The 22,706-nt window shown below is 41.9% G+C and overlaps 1 protein-coding gene across 2 annotated transcripts in view; it reads right to left on the bottom strand.

Annotated features, from left to right (window-relative positions):
* FUT8 (fucosyltransferase 8) overlaps window positions 1–9,414 on the bottom strand; it is a 111,959-nt gene extending 102,545 nt beyond the window's left edge. For both annotated transcript variants that reach the window (XM_084849093.1, XM_084849085.1), the window contains exon 1: window positions 9,190–9,414. In XM_084849093.1, coding sequence (XP_084705219.1) covers window positions 9,190–9,392 — 203 coding nt within the window. In that variant the 5' untranslated portion in view covers window positions 9,393–9,414. The remainder of the gene's footprint in view (window positions 1–9,189) is intronic.
* Between the last annotated feature and the right edge of the window lie 13,292 nt (window positions 9,415–22,706).

The following is a 22,706-nucleotide window of genomic DNA, read 5'->3' on the forward strand; positions in this document are numbered from 1 at the left end:
TTTATATCCTGCCTTTTTTCCTCTTGCAAGAAATCCAAGGAAGCTTACACAGTCTTCCTCCTCTCAATTTTATCCTTACAACAGCCCTGTGAGGTAGATTAGGCTGAGTGTCAGTGACTGACCCAAAGCCTCCCAGTGAGCTTCAGATCTCGAGTCCCAGTCCAACTCTCTAACCACTATACCACACTGATTCCTTTTAATAAGAACCAAATTTACCCAAATTTTCAAAATTTGCCTTAAATGGGATAGAAAGAACTCAAGATTTAAAAAATATGAATGTGGAAGAAACCAAAACTGGTGGATCCCTAGTGATTTTCATCTGAACCATGGTATAAGGGGAAAGGGCTGAAACAATCCTTTCTGTGCATTACAGCCCTAATCCTGATAGGGCCCCCTCACAGTTGCCATTTAAAATAACAAAAAATCAGACACATTAAATGGGTACAAGCACTTAATGTACTTAATACATTTTCACTCCTCCCTTTTGTCCAGGCGCTCAAAAGGCTGATACAAAATGTTAAGAACAAAACAACTAAAAATAATTTCATACAGTTTGATTCCAGTTTAAGGACAATTGGCTCCAATTAAATTGTCCAATTCAAGGGCGATGAGAATTTGACCTTTTTACACTTATCAGTCAGAATCTTCCTTTTACAGACATTGCTTGTTTGGTCAGATGAGCAAAGTTCCTGGAGTATTTGGAACTATCTGATTGTCCAGCGGAATGAACTTAAGCTATCTTGTAATATTCTTCCTCACGTCTCACCCAAATACCTTCATGTAGGAAACATAAGACCTTTCTAACCTCTAAGTTTCGCATTTTAATTCAAAACTCCACAAGGGTTCAGCTAACTGGAATGGTAAGAGACAAATTGTCCCCCACCCACCACCACTCAGTTAAAAGAGAAGATTGCAGTATTCACTGGCTGGGATATACACAGCTGTGAGGTTTTTGAAAATGTGAACCAATACTGCAAACTGCTTCAATGTGATTGGAACAAACAATGGGTTGGATCCAGATTTATGCTTAATCAACTGTCTTGACAGAAATGGACTTCTCTGCCCTCCTTCCCACAGCAGCCCCTCCAGCCTCTGAAAATGCTACATGGAGTCAGAAGACCCTGCTGAATGGGCTGAGCTGTGGGGGCGGGGGGACTGAGTGATTCCCAAAAATTGGGTGGAGAGACCTTCCACAAGCCAACCCCTTCCTTTCATGGAAGGTCCCTTCCTCTTGCAGAAGGCAGGACCTGGATCCAACCCCATAGCTTACATTGTTATCAGAGTTGAGACAGAAGGGAAGACTTGTATTGTTAAAAAAAAACAACCATCATTAATATTAGAAGGAGGCAGCTCTTTGCTATTTTTTCAGGGATTGCTACAGAAAGGCTGTGGAAGTGTCCAATTGTCAAGAGTGATCCCTGACTGGCTATAGGATCACCTATTTGAAAAGTGTAGGAGACCACTGCCTTCACTTTAAAATGGACTTCATTTGCCTATAGAGAAGCAAGTACATAAACAAATCAAATTGGCTACATAGCACTGTGATGTCATTATGTTCAATACATAATCCCTGATTAGCTAGGGTCATTCAAAGAGGAATGAAGGAAAGGGAAAATTGAGCCAAACCAGCAGCAGAAAAACCATAGCTGCAAGCAACTGTGAACACTTATGCAAGAGAGATAGGATTAAAAGGGTTTTCAGGAGGGGGGATTTCTCACTCCCCAAACTTGCAACTTTTGAAGCCAGAAGCATACTAGAACAGTGTTCATCTGAGGTTTAATCATTACTAACAACAGATTTGGTGTGGAGAGAGTGCTAATACTGGTGTTAAGGCAGTATTATGAAGACCAGGCAGCATAGACGAAAGATGCAAATGACAACCTGTAACTAGAACTAAAACAAATATAGGTGAATATTCAAAGTTTCCCAATTTGCTACTTGATTTTTGAAGGAAACATTTTAAATACAAAATTCAAACTTACATTTTGAATGTGAAATTTTTACATGTGTTGAATGTTAAGTATTGCTGCATGTCAGCAATCAAATAGGATACATCAGTGATCAGTGCAGAAAAGGGCAACTAAGGGCGCAACCCTATGGCCACTAGTCAGCAGCTAGACGGCCATAGGATAGGTCAGTTCCCTGAGAACAGACCTCCACCCCCTCCCGCGCTGCCTCACAGGCAGTGCAGATAGGCCCCGCACTTGTAAGAGGAGCACAGAGCAGCGAAAATGGGGAGTTCTTGAGGGCGGGGACGGCAGAAGTGCCGTTCCAACACTTCCTATGTGTCGTCCAGCACCCCCCCCCCCACTGCTCTGACTTCCTGTGGCTAGACAGCTGAAATCAGCTGTCTAGCCACGAATGCAGGGTGGCTGAAGTGCGGACGGGACAATCCCCTCCACGCTGCTCCTGCCCTGCATTGGATAGGCCGTCGCCTCCGAGTTTGGAGGCAGCCGCCTATCCCGATAGGATTGCGCCCTAAAATGATCAAGGGGCTGGAGCATCTCCCCTATAAGAGAAGGTTACAACAGCTGGGATTATTTAGTTTGGAAAAAAGGAGGATAAGGGGAGACATGATAGAGGTGTACAAAATTATGCATGGTGTGGAGAATGTGGATAGGGAGACATTTTCTCCCTCTCTCAAAATACTAGAACTTGGGTCATCCCATGAAGCTGATTGGTGGGAGATTCAAGACAGATAAAAGGAAGTACTTCTTCACACAGCACATAGTTAAACTATGGAAATCGCTATCACAGGATGTAGTGATGGCCACCAATTTGGATGGCTTTAAAAAGGGGTTAGACAAATTCCTGGAGGAAAAGGCTATCAATGGCTACTAGTCTTGATGGCTATGTGGTACCTCCAGTATCAGAGGCAGTGAGCCTATGTATACCAGTGGCTGGGGAACATGGGTGGGAGGGTACTGTTGCACTCATGTCCTGCTTGTGGGTTCCTGGTCAAGAGCTAGTTGGCCACTGTGTAAACAGAATGCTGGACTAGATGGACCCTTGGTCTGATCCAGTATGGCTTTTCTTGTGTTCTTACGTTATTATCAGACTGTCTTCCAGGGAACCAGCATTCTTTGGAAGCTTGTCAAAGGATTCTTGATAAATTTCCAATGAGAATAGCAGCAGCGGTGCATAAGTTTCCCTAAAAGACAATTTGCCTATCAGTATTAATTTTCCTCTGGAATAAACAGCCAATATGAAATGTTTCGTGTGTTCCAGGGCACACCCAAATTTCATAGTGGGCACCAGCACACCTTGTGAAAGACATGCACACTCAAGATATGTCCCATAATCCTCTGCAATGTGCAGTATTTCCACAGCAGTTGCACAGGGGTTCCTTGGAAGCCAAATCAAGTGTTTCTTAAAGGTAGTCACCCAGAGAACCTTCTATTATAGCACAGCATACAAATGTTGCAAATTAATAGATGAGGTAGAAAGTTTGAGATACTATATTATACCACTGTGTATCAGTTACTAATACAATTGTATGTCAGCTATCTATTATCAACTGTCCTAAAACCAAAATCAAATCTCACTGGCATCAAAAATTGATATGAAGTATTTGCAAAATATTTGAGCGTTCCAAGTAAAAGCAGTGAGTGCCACAAGTTTCGTTAAGTCAGCAAGTTCTGTGATATAAATCATTCTTCACTGAGCAGAAATGCATAAGAAAAACATTTCAAGCAGTACAGAACACCTTAGTCAGATAAAGCACCATATAAAAAGGGGGGGGGGAGACCTGCAATTTGTCCAAGACCTTATAAAATTCCTCTTGTATATTCTGTAATATCAACTGTGATAAAGATGACCAACTGACTACTACAATATCAGTGATTAGAGGTAGCTCAGTGGCTAAGAATGCAAGCTGAAGAGTCCACAGTTCAAATCTCACCTCAGCCATGAATTCATTATGATTAGGCAATATTAGGCAAGCCACTATGTCTCAGCCTCAGACCCTAAACTGCAATATGAGATTAAAGAGTACCTTGCAGAATTATTCTGATGGAGATCATGAGATCTGAGATCATGTAGACAAATCCCTTTAAACCCTCAAGTGCCATATTATACCACTATCTCCTATGGAAACAGGAAATGCTACCACACTTGTCCATTGAAACATAAATAGCAAATATACAGATAAATGGTGTGTGTGTGTCCATGTGTGTGTGTGTGTGTCCATGTATCAAAACCTTTTCATTATCAATCAAAATCTTGTCATTATCAAAATCTTTTCCTACTGTTTAACATTCATACTGAGGAAAGGAATGTCTTTGTCTAGCTTAGACTAACGCACCAACTACTATGCAGGTTCCTGGAGACTGCAGATATGGCTGGGAGTGACATATACCTTAATTACATCACATGTGGATTACTGCAATGCTCTCTACACAAGGCTGCCTTTGAAGAAGGGGGGAGGAGGAACCTACAGCCTATGGCTTGAAAAAACCTTCAGGGGTTCCCTAGCAGCTTCTCCCTTTGGCCCTGCCTCTGCCCTTTCTGCCACGGAAGGAAAAGTCCTTGTCTCTGCTCAGAGCTTTTCCCATCAGGGCAGTGGAGGTGGAGCCAGGACAGGAAGCTGCTGAGTGATTCAGGCCTATTTCCTTCTGAGTAGTCATGAAGAAATACTGAGGCTTACCCTGCTTACTTCTGAGTAGACCTACAGAGGCATGGTGTTTGGGATACTTCTTGAAAGTGCTGCTGAGTGATTCTTTCCTGCGTAGTTCTGAGCAGACATGCAAAAGCTTGTCTGGCTTACTTGTGAGTAGACAGACTGCTCATGCTTACTTCTGAGTAGACATGCAGAGATTTGATATTTGGGGTGCTATTTGAAAGTGCTGCTGAATTTTTCATTCCTCCTTACTTCTGAGTAGACATGCAGAGGCTTGTCTTGCTTATTTGTGAGTAGACATGCTGCTCATACTTACTTTGAATAAACATACTTCCTAATATAAATGGGTAAAGACAGGTTGCTACCCATAACTATAGTTCTTCAAGTGGTCATGAAGCTCTGTGCCTGTGCGGAGCCTTGATTCAGGAAACTTTTTTAGCTTTAAAGTTTTGGCGGCCCATATCGGAACACAACTTAGGTAGACATGCCCATTCTGGTTCATGGATTCTGTAGCTACCATTTTCCAAAATGGCTGACACACAAATGGGGATATTTCATAACTGGTGATATGGGTTTTCCAGAAGATTTTTAATTAGAAATTTTTTCCATGCAAATCAGGCTAATTTGCATAGGTAATTTTTATCAGAAAATGTTCTGATGCACTAGAGGGTGATGTAATTAAGCATATTTTACTTTTATTTAGTAAACAAAGCTAAAACAGTACCCGAGGTTAATTTTTTGTCCAAATACACAAGTATTTGACCTGAGATATTTGAGGAAAAAATTAAAGCACACTTAGTATAATTTAAATGCTATATTACGTAGAATTTTTATAGGAATACTTGTAAAAATTTAAAGACAAAATTATGTACTTCCTTTACAGTTTAAATTTAAGAAAAGGAAAGATACTGAAAACTATTAGCAACCTAATACATTTTAGCAACCTAAAAAACTGCATAATTTGCTGACAACCACTCATCTACAATTCTGAAACTGTCAACCTTGCCTAATGTTGTATTTGCAATTGGCATATTTCACTGTTAATAATGAACTTATGAAATGGAAATTTTTCCATGGAAAAATAAAGCACCATCACATTTTCCAGGAAAGTTTCCACTCCACATCACTGGCAATAACCCATGAACAAATGCTTGTAGAATCTTATTCTGGTCGCAAAATATGATTTTTTACCCAAGTTGGGTAGAACTATTACTAGTCACTGTTACCAGACAAGATGGGAGATACTGTTTGTGGGTGGTTCATTTTGGTTAAGTGGTGGTCACCTTGTTCTGAAATGGGTTGCTTTCCTCCTATAGGACAAAGCTTATAGTTTGTGGGCATCATTATCACTAGACTGACCTCAGTGGCTCGCATTGGCTTTTGATCAGCTTAGCCTGATAAACCAACTACATATAACCCTACCTGGACAACGATAGTTTTGTGAAAGGTCTTTTTTATTAAATGAATTTTGACACACACATTTTCAGATATTTAAAAAAACAAAAGCAAATGTAATATAACATGCATTTCAACTATGGTCGCAGTTGACAAATATTGAAAAAGTAAAGGAATTATGGTTATGTCTAAGATGGCATACTTTGCATAGTACTTATGATGGCCTTGTGACAGTTATTCACGCTTTGATAACCTCCTGTCTGGATTATTGCAATGCATTATAAATTGGGCTGCCTTTGAAAATGGTCTGGAAACTTCAGCTAGTCCAAAACAGTGCAAACAGACTGTTAATGGGACTGATACGATTATGCCAGTACTTGGCCATCTGTACCAGCTACCAGTCCATTTCCAAGCACAATTCAAAGTGCCAGTTTTAACCATTAAAGCCCTAAATAGGCTTGGGGCCAGGTTACCTGAAGAAGCCTCTCCTCCCATATTTACTTACCTGGACATTATGGTTATCATCTGATGCCCTCCTCCAGGTGCCCCTGTGAAATGAGGTAAGGCAGATAGCTGGAAAAGGAAGACCCTTTGCATGGTGGCATTCTGCATGTAGAACGCCCATTCCAGAGAGGCTTGCCTGGGGCCTACATTACATTTTTTTTAGTGCCAGGTGAATACCTTTTTATTCTCCTAGGCATATAGTTGTATATGTATAGAAGACCTTTGTATGCGTATTAGAAGTCAGTAGTTTAATTATCGTTGGTACAGAATTTATGTACCAGAATGGGCATGTCTACCCAAGTTAAATGTGTTCCTACATCAGCCTGGAATACACACAAACTTCAATATTATCTGCACATCTATTTTTTATGGGGGTCTATGGCAGATCCTGGACTAAAACCCAAGTTGGCAGGCCTCAAACTCAGCCTCAGTTCCACACTTGCAAAACAGAATAGTAGTGGCTACCTCACAGGAGTGGTGTAAGGATTAGTACTGAAGTACTATTCTGCATAATGGCAACCCCTTTTCAGACATTTGAGCAAATGTGTGTGGCCTTAAAGTAAAGATGGAAGACCTGTCTCTTGATCGATGCCAGCTCTACTTTAGACCTTTGCATGTTCAGAGCAAAGGTCTGAAGGGGTTTCTAAGCTCATTATCATAAACTGATAATACAGGGTTCCCAATCAAGGGGAAGCTTCAAATATGTTCAACAAGCCATAGCTCAGTTGGAGCCAGTGCGCATGGGATGTTGGGGCTTGCATGTATGCCTCTGCCCCCTTCCTAGTTTAAGCCTTCATGAGTTCCTTGAATGCATGAACAGGGCTGAAGTGGGAAGATAACGCCCATCCTTCCTTTTAGCCACCAATTTACTAGTGATGCAGGAAAAAAACTAAAACAAAGATGGTCTAAATATAATCTCCCATCTATATGCTGTTTGATACATTGATTTGTATATCACTACCAATGCACATTACACTTTTGTCTCAAGCAGCCTCAAAGAATACAATAGAAAATGGTATTAGAGTATCAGGAAGAAACACAATAGCCCATGCATCTTCCTGACAACCCAAAGCACCCTCTGCTGTCCTTGGTATTCCACTGATCCCACACCACCTGGAAGAAACACAGCCGACATGCACCTTCCCAACTTCACATACCCCATCCTCTGTCTCAGTCTTCTTGGGCCACAGTGTCTTCCCCTAGCCAGCCCAACATAGGGCTCTGTTGAATGCTCAACATGAGACCAGTCCCTAAAGTTGAGTTAGACCAACCTTCCCCAATCTAGTACCTTCCAGATGTTCTAGACTACATTTCCCGGCATTTCTGACCATTGACGATGCTGGCTGGGAGTGGCGAAAGTTGAAGTCGACAACATCTGGAGGGCACCAGATTGGGGAAGACCAAGCTAAAGGTTCCAATGTTTGATTCTTACCCCTCTTGATCAAAATAAGTCAGCCCTAGCAGAGGGACAGCACCTGCATGTAACCTTCAACTGACAGGAATCATCCCATCCACACAAACACACACACTTTAAAAAAAACAAACTGCAACCATAGGCAATCTCTATCAGAAATCCTCTGGTACCGTGCCCTTCCCACTGTGTTTACAGAACCCAAAATGTCTGCACATCTGTGCACTGGGCCACCTCTCTATTTACTCTGTTAATATGTTCAAATTCTAATACAGGCCCAGAAAGCGGGGGGGATGCAAAATGAGAAGTTATTAATTCCTACTCTTTTTATAGCCAGGTGCAAGTCCATGTGATGTGTTCTCATATCCCATGAGTATATCATACATGACCCTTTCCACTTTTAAGGTATCAATCAATTTTATCTAGCAGGTAATGGCAATAAAACACGGTATCCCCTGAGAAAAATTTTTCTCTCTCTCTCATCCCAACCTCCCCTCCCCCCAGTATTGGGATTGGCTCAAGAAAAAAAGAACACTGTGATGTTGTCCTCAATTATTCTCAGGATGATTCCAAAATTAAGCTGGAGGAGGGGGGAGTCATCAGCCAAAGACAGGTACTGAGTCTTCATGCCATAATGACTGAAAGAGAACATAACACTACCAACTACTTAAGTAGCAAAAAACAACTTTAGCTAACAATTTCTTCCTGTTCCTCTAAATTCAGATAAAGGGAAGGGAAGGAAAAGTACCTGGGAACACATCCTTAAGTGTTGCCTGGAGGGAGATAAAAGCCAAGTACTAACCAGGGTTAGAATTAAGCATGCAGTGTTTTAGTTTTAGCCTGATATTAATGTAAACGTTTAAAACCCAGTAATTTTCAGCAGCCCCAAGTTCAGCATGAACTTTCACAAATATAGTACACAAGCCAACTACCAGCAAAGATACACCATTAAGTTGTTTTATATAGTTTTATTGATATGTGTGTACCCTGCCCTGGGATCATAAGATGAGGGCTATCAATTTAAACAAATAAATAAGTAATAAATTATGTTTCAACCCCTGAAAGAATACATGCCAGGAAAAAAATTAAGTGTATTCCAGAAGAGATGGTAGGCCACATATGTGTACCTCCAAATACAGTGCTTGTGGGAGTTACCAGGAAATTATTACGCTATGAATTCAGTTTTGTCCTGTGTGCTCACACAGAGAAAATGAAACTCTACAAGAGTACCCAGTTCCTAAGAAAGATTTCAAAAACCTACCTGAGAGACTCTGCCATTCTTCTTAAGTCTTCATTTTGCTGTTTTAACCGTTCAAGTTTTGCTAGTATCTTTGATAGTTCACGACTAGAGTGATCTGGATGCTCATTGTCTCGTACTAAGTGTCCACCTATGTAAAACAGCAAGGTCCCCCAAGCAAAAAGGATGAGCATAATCCAACGCCAGGAGCCAGTCCATGGCCGCATTTTCAGATTTCTGTCCACTACCAAATAGTTTTTGTTCACAAGGCAAACATTGTAACTCTTCAGTCAGTACAAAGATTCCAAGGTTTCTGTGCTGTTGATTCACCACATTATGCTTCTCGCAACATTTGTCCTACAGCAGAACATAAGAACATAAGATCGTAGAGAATGGATAATCCACGTTTCACTGTCACAGGTGTTTTGATTTTATAGTCTGTGGGAAAGAAACAAAATGAAGTTAAATTCTGCAATTTAAAGATAGCAGACTATATTGAGGCACAGCTTAAATTATTTGGTATTGAACTGAAAGTCAGTTAATAGTATTACAACACTTCAGCAACTCACAAAGGAATTATTGTTGTTCATGTTATGCTTTAATTAAGATTTTGTTTTTAATCTGAGATTTTTTAATTAAGATTTTGTTTTTAATCTGAGATTTTAACAGATTTTGTTAAAAATCTGCCACTTTTTGGCAGAAAGGGAGGATATCTATTAAAAAAATTACTTACATTTCTATATCAACTATGTGTATATGAATGACAAAAAAAATTCAGACTAAAAAAGGAAGAATATGCATTTGTTTGTGCACTACTTCGTGTTTTGCATTTTAGTCAACTATAAAATGTCTAAATCAGGAGAGACATTATGCAGTAGATTTATGCAAGTACCTGTGTCTAGCACTGCAGTAAAAGAGCAATTGTCTTCCTTCATATGAAGCAGAGTTTGGAATCATGAAACAAAACTGCTAGGTTTTGAGCAAACAACATTTTATTGAACACAAAAATATTTCTTACAAAAACAATTAACAGATTTTTAAAAACATAAAATCATTTTGAACAATAAGAAATTGTTTAAAAACATAAAAGCAATATATTAATTCAAAAGCCAGTCCTAACTTTAAAAATTGCTGGAAGCATGCCAGAATTTAAGTGGATGCCATGTCTGACACTGAAGTCAGTCTAGCGGTCCAACTCCTGCTCTACAGTAGCCACTCTCATTGACAGAAGTTTCACAAACCTGTTAAACCACACATGCAAGGCAATCAACTGGCCAACTGTGGTGGCAATATGAAAGTATGTGGACTATTGTCAAGATAATGCTGATACATGAATTTTTCTGAGGATAGGTTATTATATCAGATGTGTCTTGCTGCATATGAGCAGTCACATTAAGTACATATCTCGTATTATCTCAGTAGAAGAGCACATGGGTTTGTATTTAGAAGCTCCAAAGTTCAATCCCTTATTAAAGGATCTCAGGTAGGTGAGCTGGAAAAGATCTCTACCTTTATTCTGATTGGCTGCTGTTGAAATCTTTAAACCTCTGTAACAAAGTAAAGGGGAAAGCTTCCAGTCTGCTAAATAAACTACAGTGTGCATGTACAAATGATTGTGCATAATACTGCATCAATACTAGTGCTGCCCGCCAAACTATTAGATCTTGACTGGAGTGTGTGCAAAACAGCACAGACACCATCACCACCAGTGACAAACATTATTAGGACAAAGGAAGATATTCAGGACATCATCATAATTGTAATGTTTTTATTGTATTTTAATGTATTGTTTTATTGTTTTGATTAATTTTAATTCTTTTTGTAAGCCACCTTGAATGCCATTTTTTGGTAGAAAGGCAGGGTACAAATAAAATAAAATAGATTTTATTCTCATAAAAGGCTGAACTTTGGAAAAAAGATGTAGAGCTCACACACTACTAAAAGCACAGAAGGAAATCTGGTTAGCGTTGAGAGCTTGATAATAATAGCTTCTGAAAGTAGCTAACTGAAATAGTGATCTAACTGAAAGTTAGAAAATATTTTGTGAAGAAGCATGAACTAAGGTATCCAAAAGTGCAATTTTCTCTTAAGAACTGGGGGGAGGGGAAATGGGCTGATACTTCTCTCATCTTTCACTTTTTCTTGTAGTTGCATGACTGCATTTATTATGCCATAGATGAAGTTACATACAATATAGTATCATTTCATCTCTAAGCAGGAATCGTGAGATAATGAAGGACAAAATCAGGGATAGTCTTGAAGCAACTTTAACCAGCCCCCAATTATACTTTCAAGTTAAAGTGCTCTTAAAAATTGCTCGGTTTCTCTTGCCAAGAAAAAGCAGTACTGAGACTCTGTTGTTCATATGTATTTTATTATATCTTTCCCCTGAAAAGATCTTTCAGGAAACACATTTTTGTTCCTCTGAGACACACACACACACAAATGAAATAAATGCAGAAGGCAAACCAACAGGTGCAGAAGTAATTTCTCGCTAGACTAATTTGCAAAGCATTTTAAATATAAGAGCTGCTCTTCAGAGGAACAATTTTAATATGTAAGTAAGTTTCTAAGGCCAGCGGAACTGTAACTCTCCTAATCGCTGAACCATGGATAAGTGATTGAGATGTGGACTATAGGATCATGCACTTCTTCCCCCACATCCATTCTTTCTAAGTGCAAATTTCTACTATTGGTCTTAACCACAGTTAAGCATGTTATCAACAGCCATTAACCGCTATAAAGGTTAACCAAGAGTATACCTTTAAAAACTCCAGTAATCACCATTTTTCTATCCCTTCTACAAGTAGAAACTTTGATCTGCCATAAATCCAGTTAAAAAAGGGGGCACCAGGTTCCAATTGTATTATTACTGTACATTGTAAGAAGCCATTCTAAATTTTCTCTCCCTGCACTGGCAATGTTCAGAAAGGATACCCTCTAGAATACAATAAATTCAATCCAAAGGTAGACAAGCGGAGTTCTGCTTGCACAACAGGACTTTCTGCTCACTCGCTCACACGCGCTTTCTCTCTCTCTCTCTCTCTCACACACACACACACACACACACACACTAAAGTCCAAAAGACACTCCTGAGGGTTGAGAGGCTTTGTGATGGGGCACAGGGGGTTCCAACAGGTCAGAGAAATTAGAGAATTCGGCAAGGCTGATTTGCACAAGCAGAAATGCCTTTCCATTCACATAAGACATCTTTAGATTCAAGTCACTATTCCTGTAACCTCTCTGTGATGTAGCAAAGCCAAGCTGTGTTGTCTTTTGCTTCACCTTCAATCAATAAGGTTGAACAGACAAAAGAGCGCTTGACTTTTGTTTCTGAGTTTACTTTTAATAAGAAACACAGCATTACATAGCTACAGGAGGCAATTTTGTCCTTAAATTAAGAGAGATCGTTATCACCAGATTGGAACCATGTGTCAAGCTGCTGCAAAGTTTGTTCCATTAAAGGGTCCATAAAGGCAGCTTTTTTGTTGTATTATTTGGGCCTCAAAAACACACTGATTAAGCCAAACTTCTGACTGAAGCTTTCTCCTCCAAGATATGTTCACTTACTAAAATCATCTCCCCTCATAAAAAGACAGAATTATAGTTTCCCTAGATACCTCTGATCCAGAAAAATCCATATTGGACATTATATTCTGCTACAAATTTATCACTTTAAAATTGAAACAAAATATAACTTTAAATTACTTCAGATTGGCATTTTAAAGAACACTGAGAAAAATAACTCAATTATAAAATGTACTAGTTATGGATGATTAAGCACCATGATATCGACTTTTAAAATTGATTAAAATGACGCACACTTGTTTTAAATCTTTAGAACAACAGTCAGAACACCCTTGGAGCAGGGCTAACAAACTGAAGAAACAAGAAACACTACCACGTACACCATTTTACAAGTCAGGTTCAGTTTGCAGTTTTCCTGCTTGGCCACCTGGAGCCACTATGATACCACACATGCTATCAGGTGCGTGTAGGGATGTACGGAAGTCACTTACCTTTTCGAAGGGTGACATTCGTGGTGGGGAGGAGGCGCTCCATCCCTCCCCCTGAAATTCTGGCCAGGGGGAGGCGCTCCATCCCTCCCCCCCCCTGAAATTCTGGCCAGCCGGCTCCGCTCCGCAGGGATTCTACGGAGCCACCAGCCGGCTCTGCCAGCGGCCGGACATCCGGCCGCTGGCTTGCAGGGATGCAAATGGCGGCGGCCATAGCCGCCGCCATTTGCGTCCCTGCAGTCAGCCGTGATAGGCTACGTAAATGTTTACGTAGCCTATCACGGCTGATTTAAAAGAAAAAAACGCGCGTACGCAAATGGCGACACCCATGGGTGCCGCCATTTGCGTTCCTTATTTTGGCACGTCTTAGTCTACGTAAACATTTATGTAGACTAAGACGGCGAAAATAAGGGGAACGCAAATAGTGTAGCGTCTACGCTATTTGCGTTCCCCTTATTTTCGCCGTCTTAATCTATGTAAATGTTTACGTAGACTAAGACGTGCCAAAATAAGGAACGCAGATGGCGACGCCCATGGGCGCCGCCATTTGCGTACGCGCGTTGTTGTTTTTTCTTTTAAATCAGCCGTGATAGGCATTTACGTAGCCTATCATGGTGTTTTTTTAAAATCTAGCCGTGATAGGCTACGTAAATCTTTACGTAGCCTATCACGTTTTTTTTTTGGTTTTGTTTTTAACTGGAAATGGCGGTGGCGGCAGCCGGTCGGAAGACCGGCCACCGCCGCCGCCGAACCGCCACCGAACCGCCGCCGCCAGGAAGATCCGCCCAAGGTAAGTCCCGTCCCGGGGGGGGCAGGGGGGCAGACCGTTCCGCCACCGATTTCGGGGGGCCGAATGCACTGGCATTCGGCCTCCCTGAGATTCATGGCGAAATTCTCTGACATCCCTAGGTGCGTGCCTCCCCACTGCCATTCTATCCTAGAATAAGATGCTACCGTTTAAAGTAACACCACACACTAATTTATTTGAAGCCCCCATTCTAGAGGTTGACTCCATCCTCCAATACCAGCTTGTTAACACAGTATCTACTCCAAGCATGACAACTTATCAATATTTGCAGTTACTACTACTGAGATGGCAACCTACCCCGCCCCACCTTTCAGATACAATACAAGCTGTTGGTTTTGATCTATAAAGTACTAAGCAGTTGGGCTCTTAGGATACCAACCCTTCATATATACCAACATTATCTCTACTGGCAACCAAGCACAGCCATGATATACTCCTTTTAGGGTGCAATCCTATGGTCTGTGGAGAGTGACCCAGGGACCATCGGATATTTTGGATTCCCTCTCCCAAGGCCATAGACAGTCCTGGAACCTCAGGACCGGGGACTCTGACGTCAGATCCCTCCTTGCAGCGATTACCAAATGCTTTCCAAAGTCACAACAGCACCTCAGTGACCTTGAGGAGGTTGAAAAGGGGGCATCTGGTGCATGGAGAAGGAAGATGGAGAGAAGAGGCCAGGATCTGCAGAGTCACCCATCCCCACCCAGTGGGGGCTCAAAAGCCCATAAAGCTTGTGGTTTGCAGTGGTGGGAGGAGGAATAGAAGGCAAAATTGCCTCCACCCTCCTCCTGTCCTGCTGGCAACAGCCGGGCAGGGTACAGATTTACAGAAGCCTCCAGCTTCCATCTAAGGGGCAGCAATCCCACAGGATTGTGCCCTCGGACTGATACAAAGAGCAAGGATTAATAGAGTGTTGGTACTTGCAGTATACCCTTGTTTTGGAATTTCCTTTCCCAAAGTCCTCCCAAACACAAGCAGAATGTCTTCCAGAAACAAGGAAATTCTTATCATGAATTTCTGTTTTCCAGGACTTCTAGAGAGCATTATGTATTTTTGTTATTTATTTAAGAATATTTATAAACTGCTTCCCATTTTAAAAAATCCCGAAGCAGTTTTCTGACTCATTTACTCTGTGGGGATGCCCCTCCTCCTTGGTTCAGTAGATACAGCCAAAACATTTTGCTATGTCTCCTCCAAGGAAAGGGATGTCCCTGTCGTCCAGACCAGTACTGGAAAATCAGCAGAACCCCTTCTATCCCAAACTAAAAATAAATATTTTCATATAACAATGGCAAACCATACCATAGCTGTCAAACTATTTGAGAAAGAATAACTAGAAAGGTTACAAATCTTATAGCAGGAATTTATCCCAGGTACAGCCCCACATGTATGGGAAAGACAGAAGCCCTGATTAGTCTAGCAAGAGCCCACCTGGATTACAAAAGTAGGGAGAATGCCCTCCAGGAGTCCTGCAAAACAGGAATTGAAGGTAAAAAATTAAGTTTTTCCACAGGATTCCCAAAAGGTATTCTGATTAGTTTACTCCTCGAGATGTGCAAGACCAGTTCCATCCCCAAGCAGGAATCCAGATGTATTAGACACCCCCTGGAATTCCCTCCTGCCGAATGCAACATCTGCAGAAGATGATTTCTCAATCTTATAATGCCTAGGGAAGGTGTTTGCAGATGCCCATATGGCTACTTGACAGATCTCAACAAAAGACATACTACTCAGTGCTGCCAAGATAGCATCCCATCTAATAAAATGAGTGGTGACCTCTTTGGAGGGCTGTTTTCCCAGACTAACAGAATACAGTCCATCAGCCATCTGGAAATGGTTGATCTTTACACTATTTTGTCCACAGACACATTCTGAAAAGACACAAACAGAAATTCTGATTTCCTAAATGGCACCAATCTGACCAAACAGCACACCCTTCCAATATCCAGTCTATGCTGCCTTTTCTCCTGCTGGTGTGTTGGCTTTGGGCAAAATCATGGCAGAATCACTTCTTGGGAACTAAGGATGACCAAAGTTATCTTTGGAATGTAAGATGGATGTGGCTGTACCTTGACCTTATCCTCACAGAAAACTTGCAACTTTGGGTTGGAGGACAGGACCCCCAGCTCTGACATGAGGAGAGCCAAAGTAACAGGCACAAGAAAAAAAAAAAATTTCCAGTAAGAATCTTAAGGAAACCTTCCACATAGACTCAACGGGTGTACCCAGGCAGAGAATGTATTAGTATCACCCTTTTTAAGAACCTATGGACATGAACATGGTTAAATGCCTCCCTCCCTTCCCCCCCCCCACCCTGTCCTCACAACCCAACGCACTGTTAAGATACTTAGCCTGCCTTTATAACATATTTGTCCCTAGTCTTTTGGAGAGGCTGGCCTGTAGAAAATTCAGAATGTCCTGTATCTGCCACACTCCAGAATCCCTATCTGCCCTCTTAACAGTAGGACAGGAAGGCTTTCCAAGCATTTGAATATGCTATATTGATAATGGCCCTACAGCAAGGGTGGGAAACTTCTTTCTGCCTGAGGCCAGAATTCAATTTCAGAGCTCTCTGGGGCCACATTCCGGTTGTGGGCAGGACCAAAGGCAAAAGGGGTGGGGCCAAAAAATACCAGCATATTTCACCTCAAAGCTCTTACTGCCAGTAACCAAACGTTAGGAGGGCATTTCACCCATTTAAAAGGGGAGGAGAATGCACAAAAGCCAGGAAACCACCTAACGTTCAGTGGTTGGGGGAAGGAAAGGGGGTGGGGCTAGGGGCAGGGAGCGTATCCATATGGAGAACCCCAGAGGGCCAGACCAGGACCCCAGCCCTGTGGTTCCCCACCCCTGCCCTATAGGAAGATAAGGTCTTAGAATCATAGAACCATAGAATCATAGAATAGTAGGGTTGGAAGGGGCCTACAAGGCCATCGAGTCCAACCCCCTGCTCAATGCAGGAATCCAAGCCTTCAATACCTCTTCTGAGTAACTCAATCCTCCCAGCCATTGCCACTCAAACTCCAGGCTGTCAGATGGAGTATGCATATTTCTGGATGGACTGCTGCTCCTTCCAAGAGGATATCTTCCCTCTTGGGAAGCCTCCAGCAGTTCTTGAATGGACAAGCTGACCATTGAGGCCAAGAGGGTGCCATTAACATCATAGATCCTGTATCCTCTGGAGCACTGTGAAAGCAGTGGCAGGAAAGCATAGAGAAGGCCCCATGGCCATTGTGTCCCAAGGACATCACTTCCTACAGCCTCTGTGCCCTAGAGTTTTGTCATGAACTGTGGTAGTTAAGCATTTCCTGGTGTGGTGAACAGGTCTGTTATCAGTTGTCTGAAGCAAAGGGTTTGAAGAGTGCCCACTCAGAGTCCTGTAAGACATCTAGCTGAGCCATCCACCACAGTTGGATTTCTTCACCAGCTATTGGGCTCTGGTTGACAGGTATGCTTCCATCCACGTCATTATTGCACAGACTTACTTGTGTAGTGCTGCCTGTAGTGCTGACAGCCATGAGCATCCATATCTCATCTATGCTGACATATGCTACGACATGATAGTTCTGCATCCTTTCTTGGAACTCTTGAAGTACTAGTTTCACTCACTGTAGTGGCCTGGAGTGAAAACAGGCCAAACCAACTACAAAATAAATGTGCCCTAAGGCATGCTAGTCTGGACATCTCATAGCCCCCTTTCTCTGGATGTGAAGCAGACCAGAATTTCATCAAGCATTAGGTATAAACAGATTCCCTTCTGCCTCAGGTATGCCACCTATGGCACCAGTATCTTGGTGAATACCTTTGGTGCCATTGTGAGCCTGAAAGGCTTGACCTTGTACTGATAATGGTAACAGAAGTAAGTACATAGTAAACATCTCCTGTGGTTGGGTCTGACTGGTACATAGAGATATACCTCAGAGAACTCTATGGATGATAGGCAGGTAGTTGTCCTTTGCTATGGCTACCACTATGAATATCAGGGTTTCCATCATCAGGTCTCTCTTATGGACGCATTTGTTCAGCCACTTCAAGTCTAGTGTTGCTCTTATGTTCTCATTCTTTTTTGGTATTAAGAAAAAAATTGCAGTAGACTCCCAGTTTGCCTTGGGTTCAAGCCATGTGTTCAATGGTCTGGATATCCAGCAAGTGTTGGATGGTTTACCTGAGTAATTCAGTGTTTTACTGTATTTGGAGACGTTGGAGTGGTCCAGGACTTGTTTTTCGGTTGATGTGAGAACTTGGAGGGCATAACCCTGTAGGAATGACTCCAAGACCCAGCCATCTGAGATGGCCTTTGGCCACACATGGACAAAGTGGAGAAGTCTGCCCCCACTGGAGGCCAGTCTATTTGGCATCAGGAAGAGTGTGGTTTCTTCATCCCTCTGGAAGAGACTGTCAAGGTAGATGGTGATTAAATCTGCTTTTTATGTATGTCTCTAGAGCAGAACCTCTTAGGTTTGGGTCTTCAGAACTCTTCTAACATAGTCATGTAGGTCTTGTAGGTGTGAAAATGCTGTTGCCTGGTCTTCCAACCATCCCTTTTTGATGTGGGAAAGGCCTTCTTTTTGATCTTGCCCTCAATGAGCACCACTTCCATGGACTCGCTGAAAAGCTTGGACCCTACAAAAGTCTAGCCTGCAATCCTGGGTCCACACTGAAGACGGCTCTACATGTCACAACGCTGGCTGCCATAACTATTGACAAGTTGATAACTATTGACAGTAGGGCCTCTGAGTGTGAAATCTTCCATCCTTCATCAGTTTAGAAGGATCTAATGCTACCAGGTCATCTCCAAGGTACATTATCCTGGCAGACAGAGAGTTTCTCTAATGCTTTCAAAGTCACTGCTTATGCTTCAAAAAACCATGCAAAGCGTAGTCTCTATGCATTTGACCTATGTTTGTTTCCTCTTTACTGTCTGCTGAATCACTGTGCTGAACATCAGAGCTGCCGCAGATGCATCTCCAAGGAGGACCTTGAGGTGGTCCATTATTTCTTTGTGAAGCAAGTATACCTTGTTGACCATATGGTTAATAGGTCTGTTCTTTGGCGTAATGTTCCACTTGGTTTTCCAGATCTTGTTGAAAGATTCTGGGAAGGGCACTGTTTTAGCCTTAGGGTTTCCTTGTAGGAAAATGCCCTTGGCTCCCTTTGGCAAAGGAACATTGTTGCTCTCACCCTCTAGCTTGTTGCCTCTTCCCAGTAAGATGTAATGTGCAACAGGCCTTAGCTAGGAGAATCAGAAACACATCAGCCTGGATTAATCTGCTGGTCTTTGAAGTAGACAGGTCCATCTCCTCTTCTGCTGAGGACAACTATTATCTCACTCCTTAGAGGCTTCAGTCCTGTCTGGAGACAGCTGTAGCTGAGCTTTGTTTACCAGGTTGACATGATCATAATAGCCCCCAGCAGTCTCCAGGTAACCTGGAATACCCAGCCAATTTCCTGTTTCCTGCCCTTGTGCCCCTTAATGATGATCCTGACTCCAAGACAGGTTTTGGTAAGATGTAGAGGGAGATCTGTGTTCCAGTTTGTGCTTGCACCGTGATCACCTTGATCAGCCACAGGAGTGGCTACATCTGAGCAGTTTTTCTTTTCCTTATGTGGCTTTTTTAGGGGTGACTAATATCTGGGGCAACCTTTCAACTGATCCCCCATCCCTGGGTCTCCTAACAACCTAAGCTTTGCTCCCACTGCTAAAACTCAGGGAGCACCCTGTCCCCACTGAGGTCTGGGATGCCAGGGTGGGGGGAGAAGCAAGTCCACTTACCCCCTTTAATGCTTGAGTTACGTGCCGTCGGGCCCTTGTGTTGCTTCAAAATATCCTACCCTTTGAATAGTGGCCACAACTGCTGGTATTGTTCAGGACTCTAGCTCCATCTCCTTTCCTGATCAGTGGGAGGAGAGAACAAAATTTATTGTTGCCAAGCCTGCCTTGTGCGAAGGGGAAGCAGCAGGGATCACAGTTGTTGCACCACTATTCCACTGTGTCAGATGAGTGGTAGGAGAGAACAGGGCATAAAAAAGGCCTGAGAATGGGTGATGCGCAGCTGTGAGCAGCAGGGGGAGAGAAGGGAGGGAAGGAAGGAAAAGCAGTGGGGTGGGAAGAACTAATTTTGCAGAGTGCCAGATGCAGTGAGTGTGGATCTCACCTTGCTATAGTGCCAGTAGGCAGGTCAGGAAGACAGGGTCAACCCTCCCCCCACACCACCACCACCACCACCACCTGAAGAAGACATAGAAAGACATTTTGGCCCTGCCTAATGACCAAAGGAAAAAGGGCATTCGCAAGGCTAAATAATCAGAAAGCCCTCTGGGAGTTCTAGGTGGAAAGTAGCAGACCTATGTTCAAACTCCTGCTCAGATATGAAGTTCATCAGGTACTCTTGAGCAAGGCAATTTCTCTTATCCTTACTGCACAATGTTCTAATAAAGCTCATATGGTGCTCTGAGGTCCTGAGACAGGACAGAAATGCATCTTTTAAAATTGTTTTTATTATTATTATTATTATTGTTAATATAAGGAGGAGTAAGAACTAATCTACACATACAGCAAATTAAGCAGTGTGGATTTTCCTGCATTATGACATTTCGACTAAAATAGGGCAATCACATGTCTCAATATTCCTGTTTGGGGGGAAGGGGGTCTACTCCCTACACTAATGTATCACTGCAAAGGATAGTTAGAAGCCTTCTCCCCAATATCTTAGTTTTCAGTATTCAATTAGTACTATCCTGGAGGAGCATTCAATATGAATCACCTCCATCAGTCCAAATGGTACACTCCATGGAAACCACGCTATGTGATTCTGCCACAAATGTAGATCAGCTACGAATAAAATTGTACTATAGTTACTAGATCAACCACTTTAATATATCACAAGCTTTTGAGCATGTACATTCCAAATAACCTCTTCACTATTTATTTATTATTTATTTTATATATCCCACTCTATCCCATGTTTTCAAAATGTTTTACAGCAGTTTTGCTTATAGTTCTGTCATCAAGAGGCTCACAATCTAAGGACTATGTTTATCTATACTCACCAATATAAACAATGTCAATTTTGAAAACTAACTGTATGCATAGTATGAAATGCATTATCTGTATCTATCTATACTACGAACAGAAAAATTCAAAACTGACTCTGTCAGAATTCTTTGGTATTTCCCCCCAATACAGAAAGCTGAAATTTGGTGCATGCATAATCAAAGATTCCCCTATTAATAAGGGGAGGGGAATATGAAAATAGGACATTTTAATTTTTAAAAAAATTAAAATCCCATGCATAACAGCCAGCACTGAGCAATTCAAATCATACACAGGACAGTTTTGTTGCCCCTTTCAAACTTTGAGAGTGTTAGCATACTTCCCATAGCTAAAAATGTGTACACTAGTAGTCCAAGTCACCCTGAAAATACTTTTTTAAAGTCTGACAATGGTATATTATTTTTCCATTGAAATCCAGGGTCTGCCTCATAACTGTGACCACACTAGCAAGCAGTCTAAAATACAACAAGCCCAGGCACATATGGAATGTTATGATGGGCTGTGGAACTTCCATGTTCCTCAAATAGGGAGGGGAGGGAGGGTCAGGACAGAGTTTCTCTACTGCAGTCCCATGACGGCTATCTCAGGCAAAAGGTAGCAGAGATGAGGGAGAACAGAGAACGAAAAAGATACAACCAAGGACAAATATGTACTGTACAAGCATAGGACAAATATGTACTGTACAAGATTTTTAGCTGATCAAGATCAATATTCTGTACTTCATATATATGGAATGCCTTCCCAGTAATTAATTTTAATAAAAATGTCAAATAGGTAATCACAAGCTGATAATTTGAAATTAAAACTAAATCATTACACTTGAAAAATATCTTACTTGCTTCCTGAAAATCGGGAATAGAAGTTGCGTGACAAGACTGGGGTTGGGACAGCAACCTGAGGGAATGTGGCTGGGGGCATGGGGAGTGGAAGAACGGTTTCCCACCTGTGTTGTAAAGGCTAATATGCACACTAGCCCAATTTGTGCAATTCTTCCCATTAAAAAATTTGTGTTACCTAAACCTCCACATGGAGCATCCTCCCACACGTTCAGTTACGTACATGGTAAAGGGTTAGGGGCATGCCCATTTTTCTCTCATCCAAGTTTTAGTGCTGACCCAATAAGCATCCCAATGGTACTAAGGCAATTGGGCACTTGGGATTTTTCTTGCCCGATATTGCTGCAAATACCCCTCAGTATTTTACTGAACAGAAGCCAATGTGAAGTTTTCCACACTGTTTAATTTGCTGTATGTGTAGACTAGATGCAACATATGAATAAACATATTTATAACTCTATTAACATGGAATAAAAATAGGTCTCAACTGTAATTCTGACAAGCATAAGCACAGCATATTAAACCAATACAAGTTTTTTTTCCTCTTCTGTAGTCATTGCCCAATATTCAACTGGCATTTGAAAAATTCCTTAGTTTAAAAAATCCTCCTTTTTTGGTAAAAATAACATTTGATAGTTCTGCAGATATCAGCCAACAAGTGAAAGAAGATGGAAACTAGAGTTGCCTAAGGACCATATTGTTGTTGTTTATTCGTTCAGTCACTTCCGACTCTTCATGACTTCATGGACCAGCCCACACCAGAGCTTCCTGTCAGCCGTTGCCACCCCCAGCTCCCCTAAGGTCGAGTCCGTCACCTCCAGAATAT

Source organism: Heloderma suspectum, chromosome 1 (assembly GCF_057233095.1).
Source record: "Heloderma suspectum isolate Gila_16-S chromosome 1, 16-S_ref, whole genome shotgun sequence".
Classification (NCBI taxonomy): domain Eukaryota; kingdom Metazoa; phylum Chordata; class Lepidosauria; order Squamata; family Helodermatidae; genus Heloderma; species Heloderma suspectum.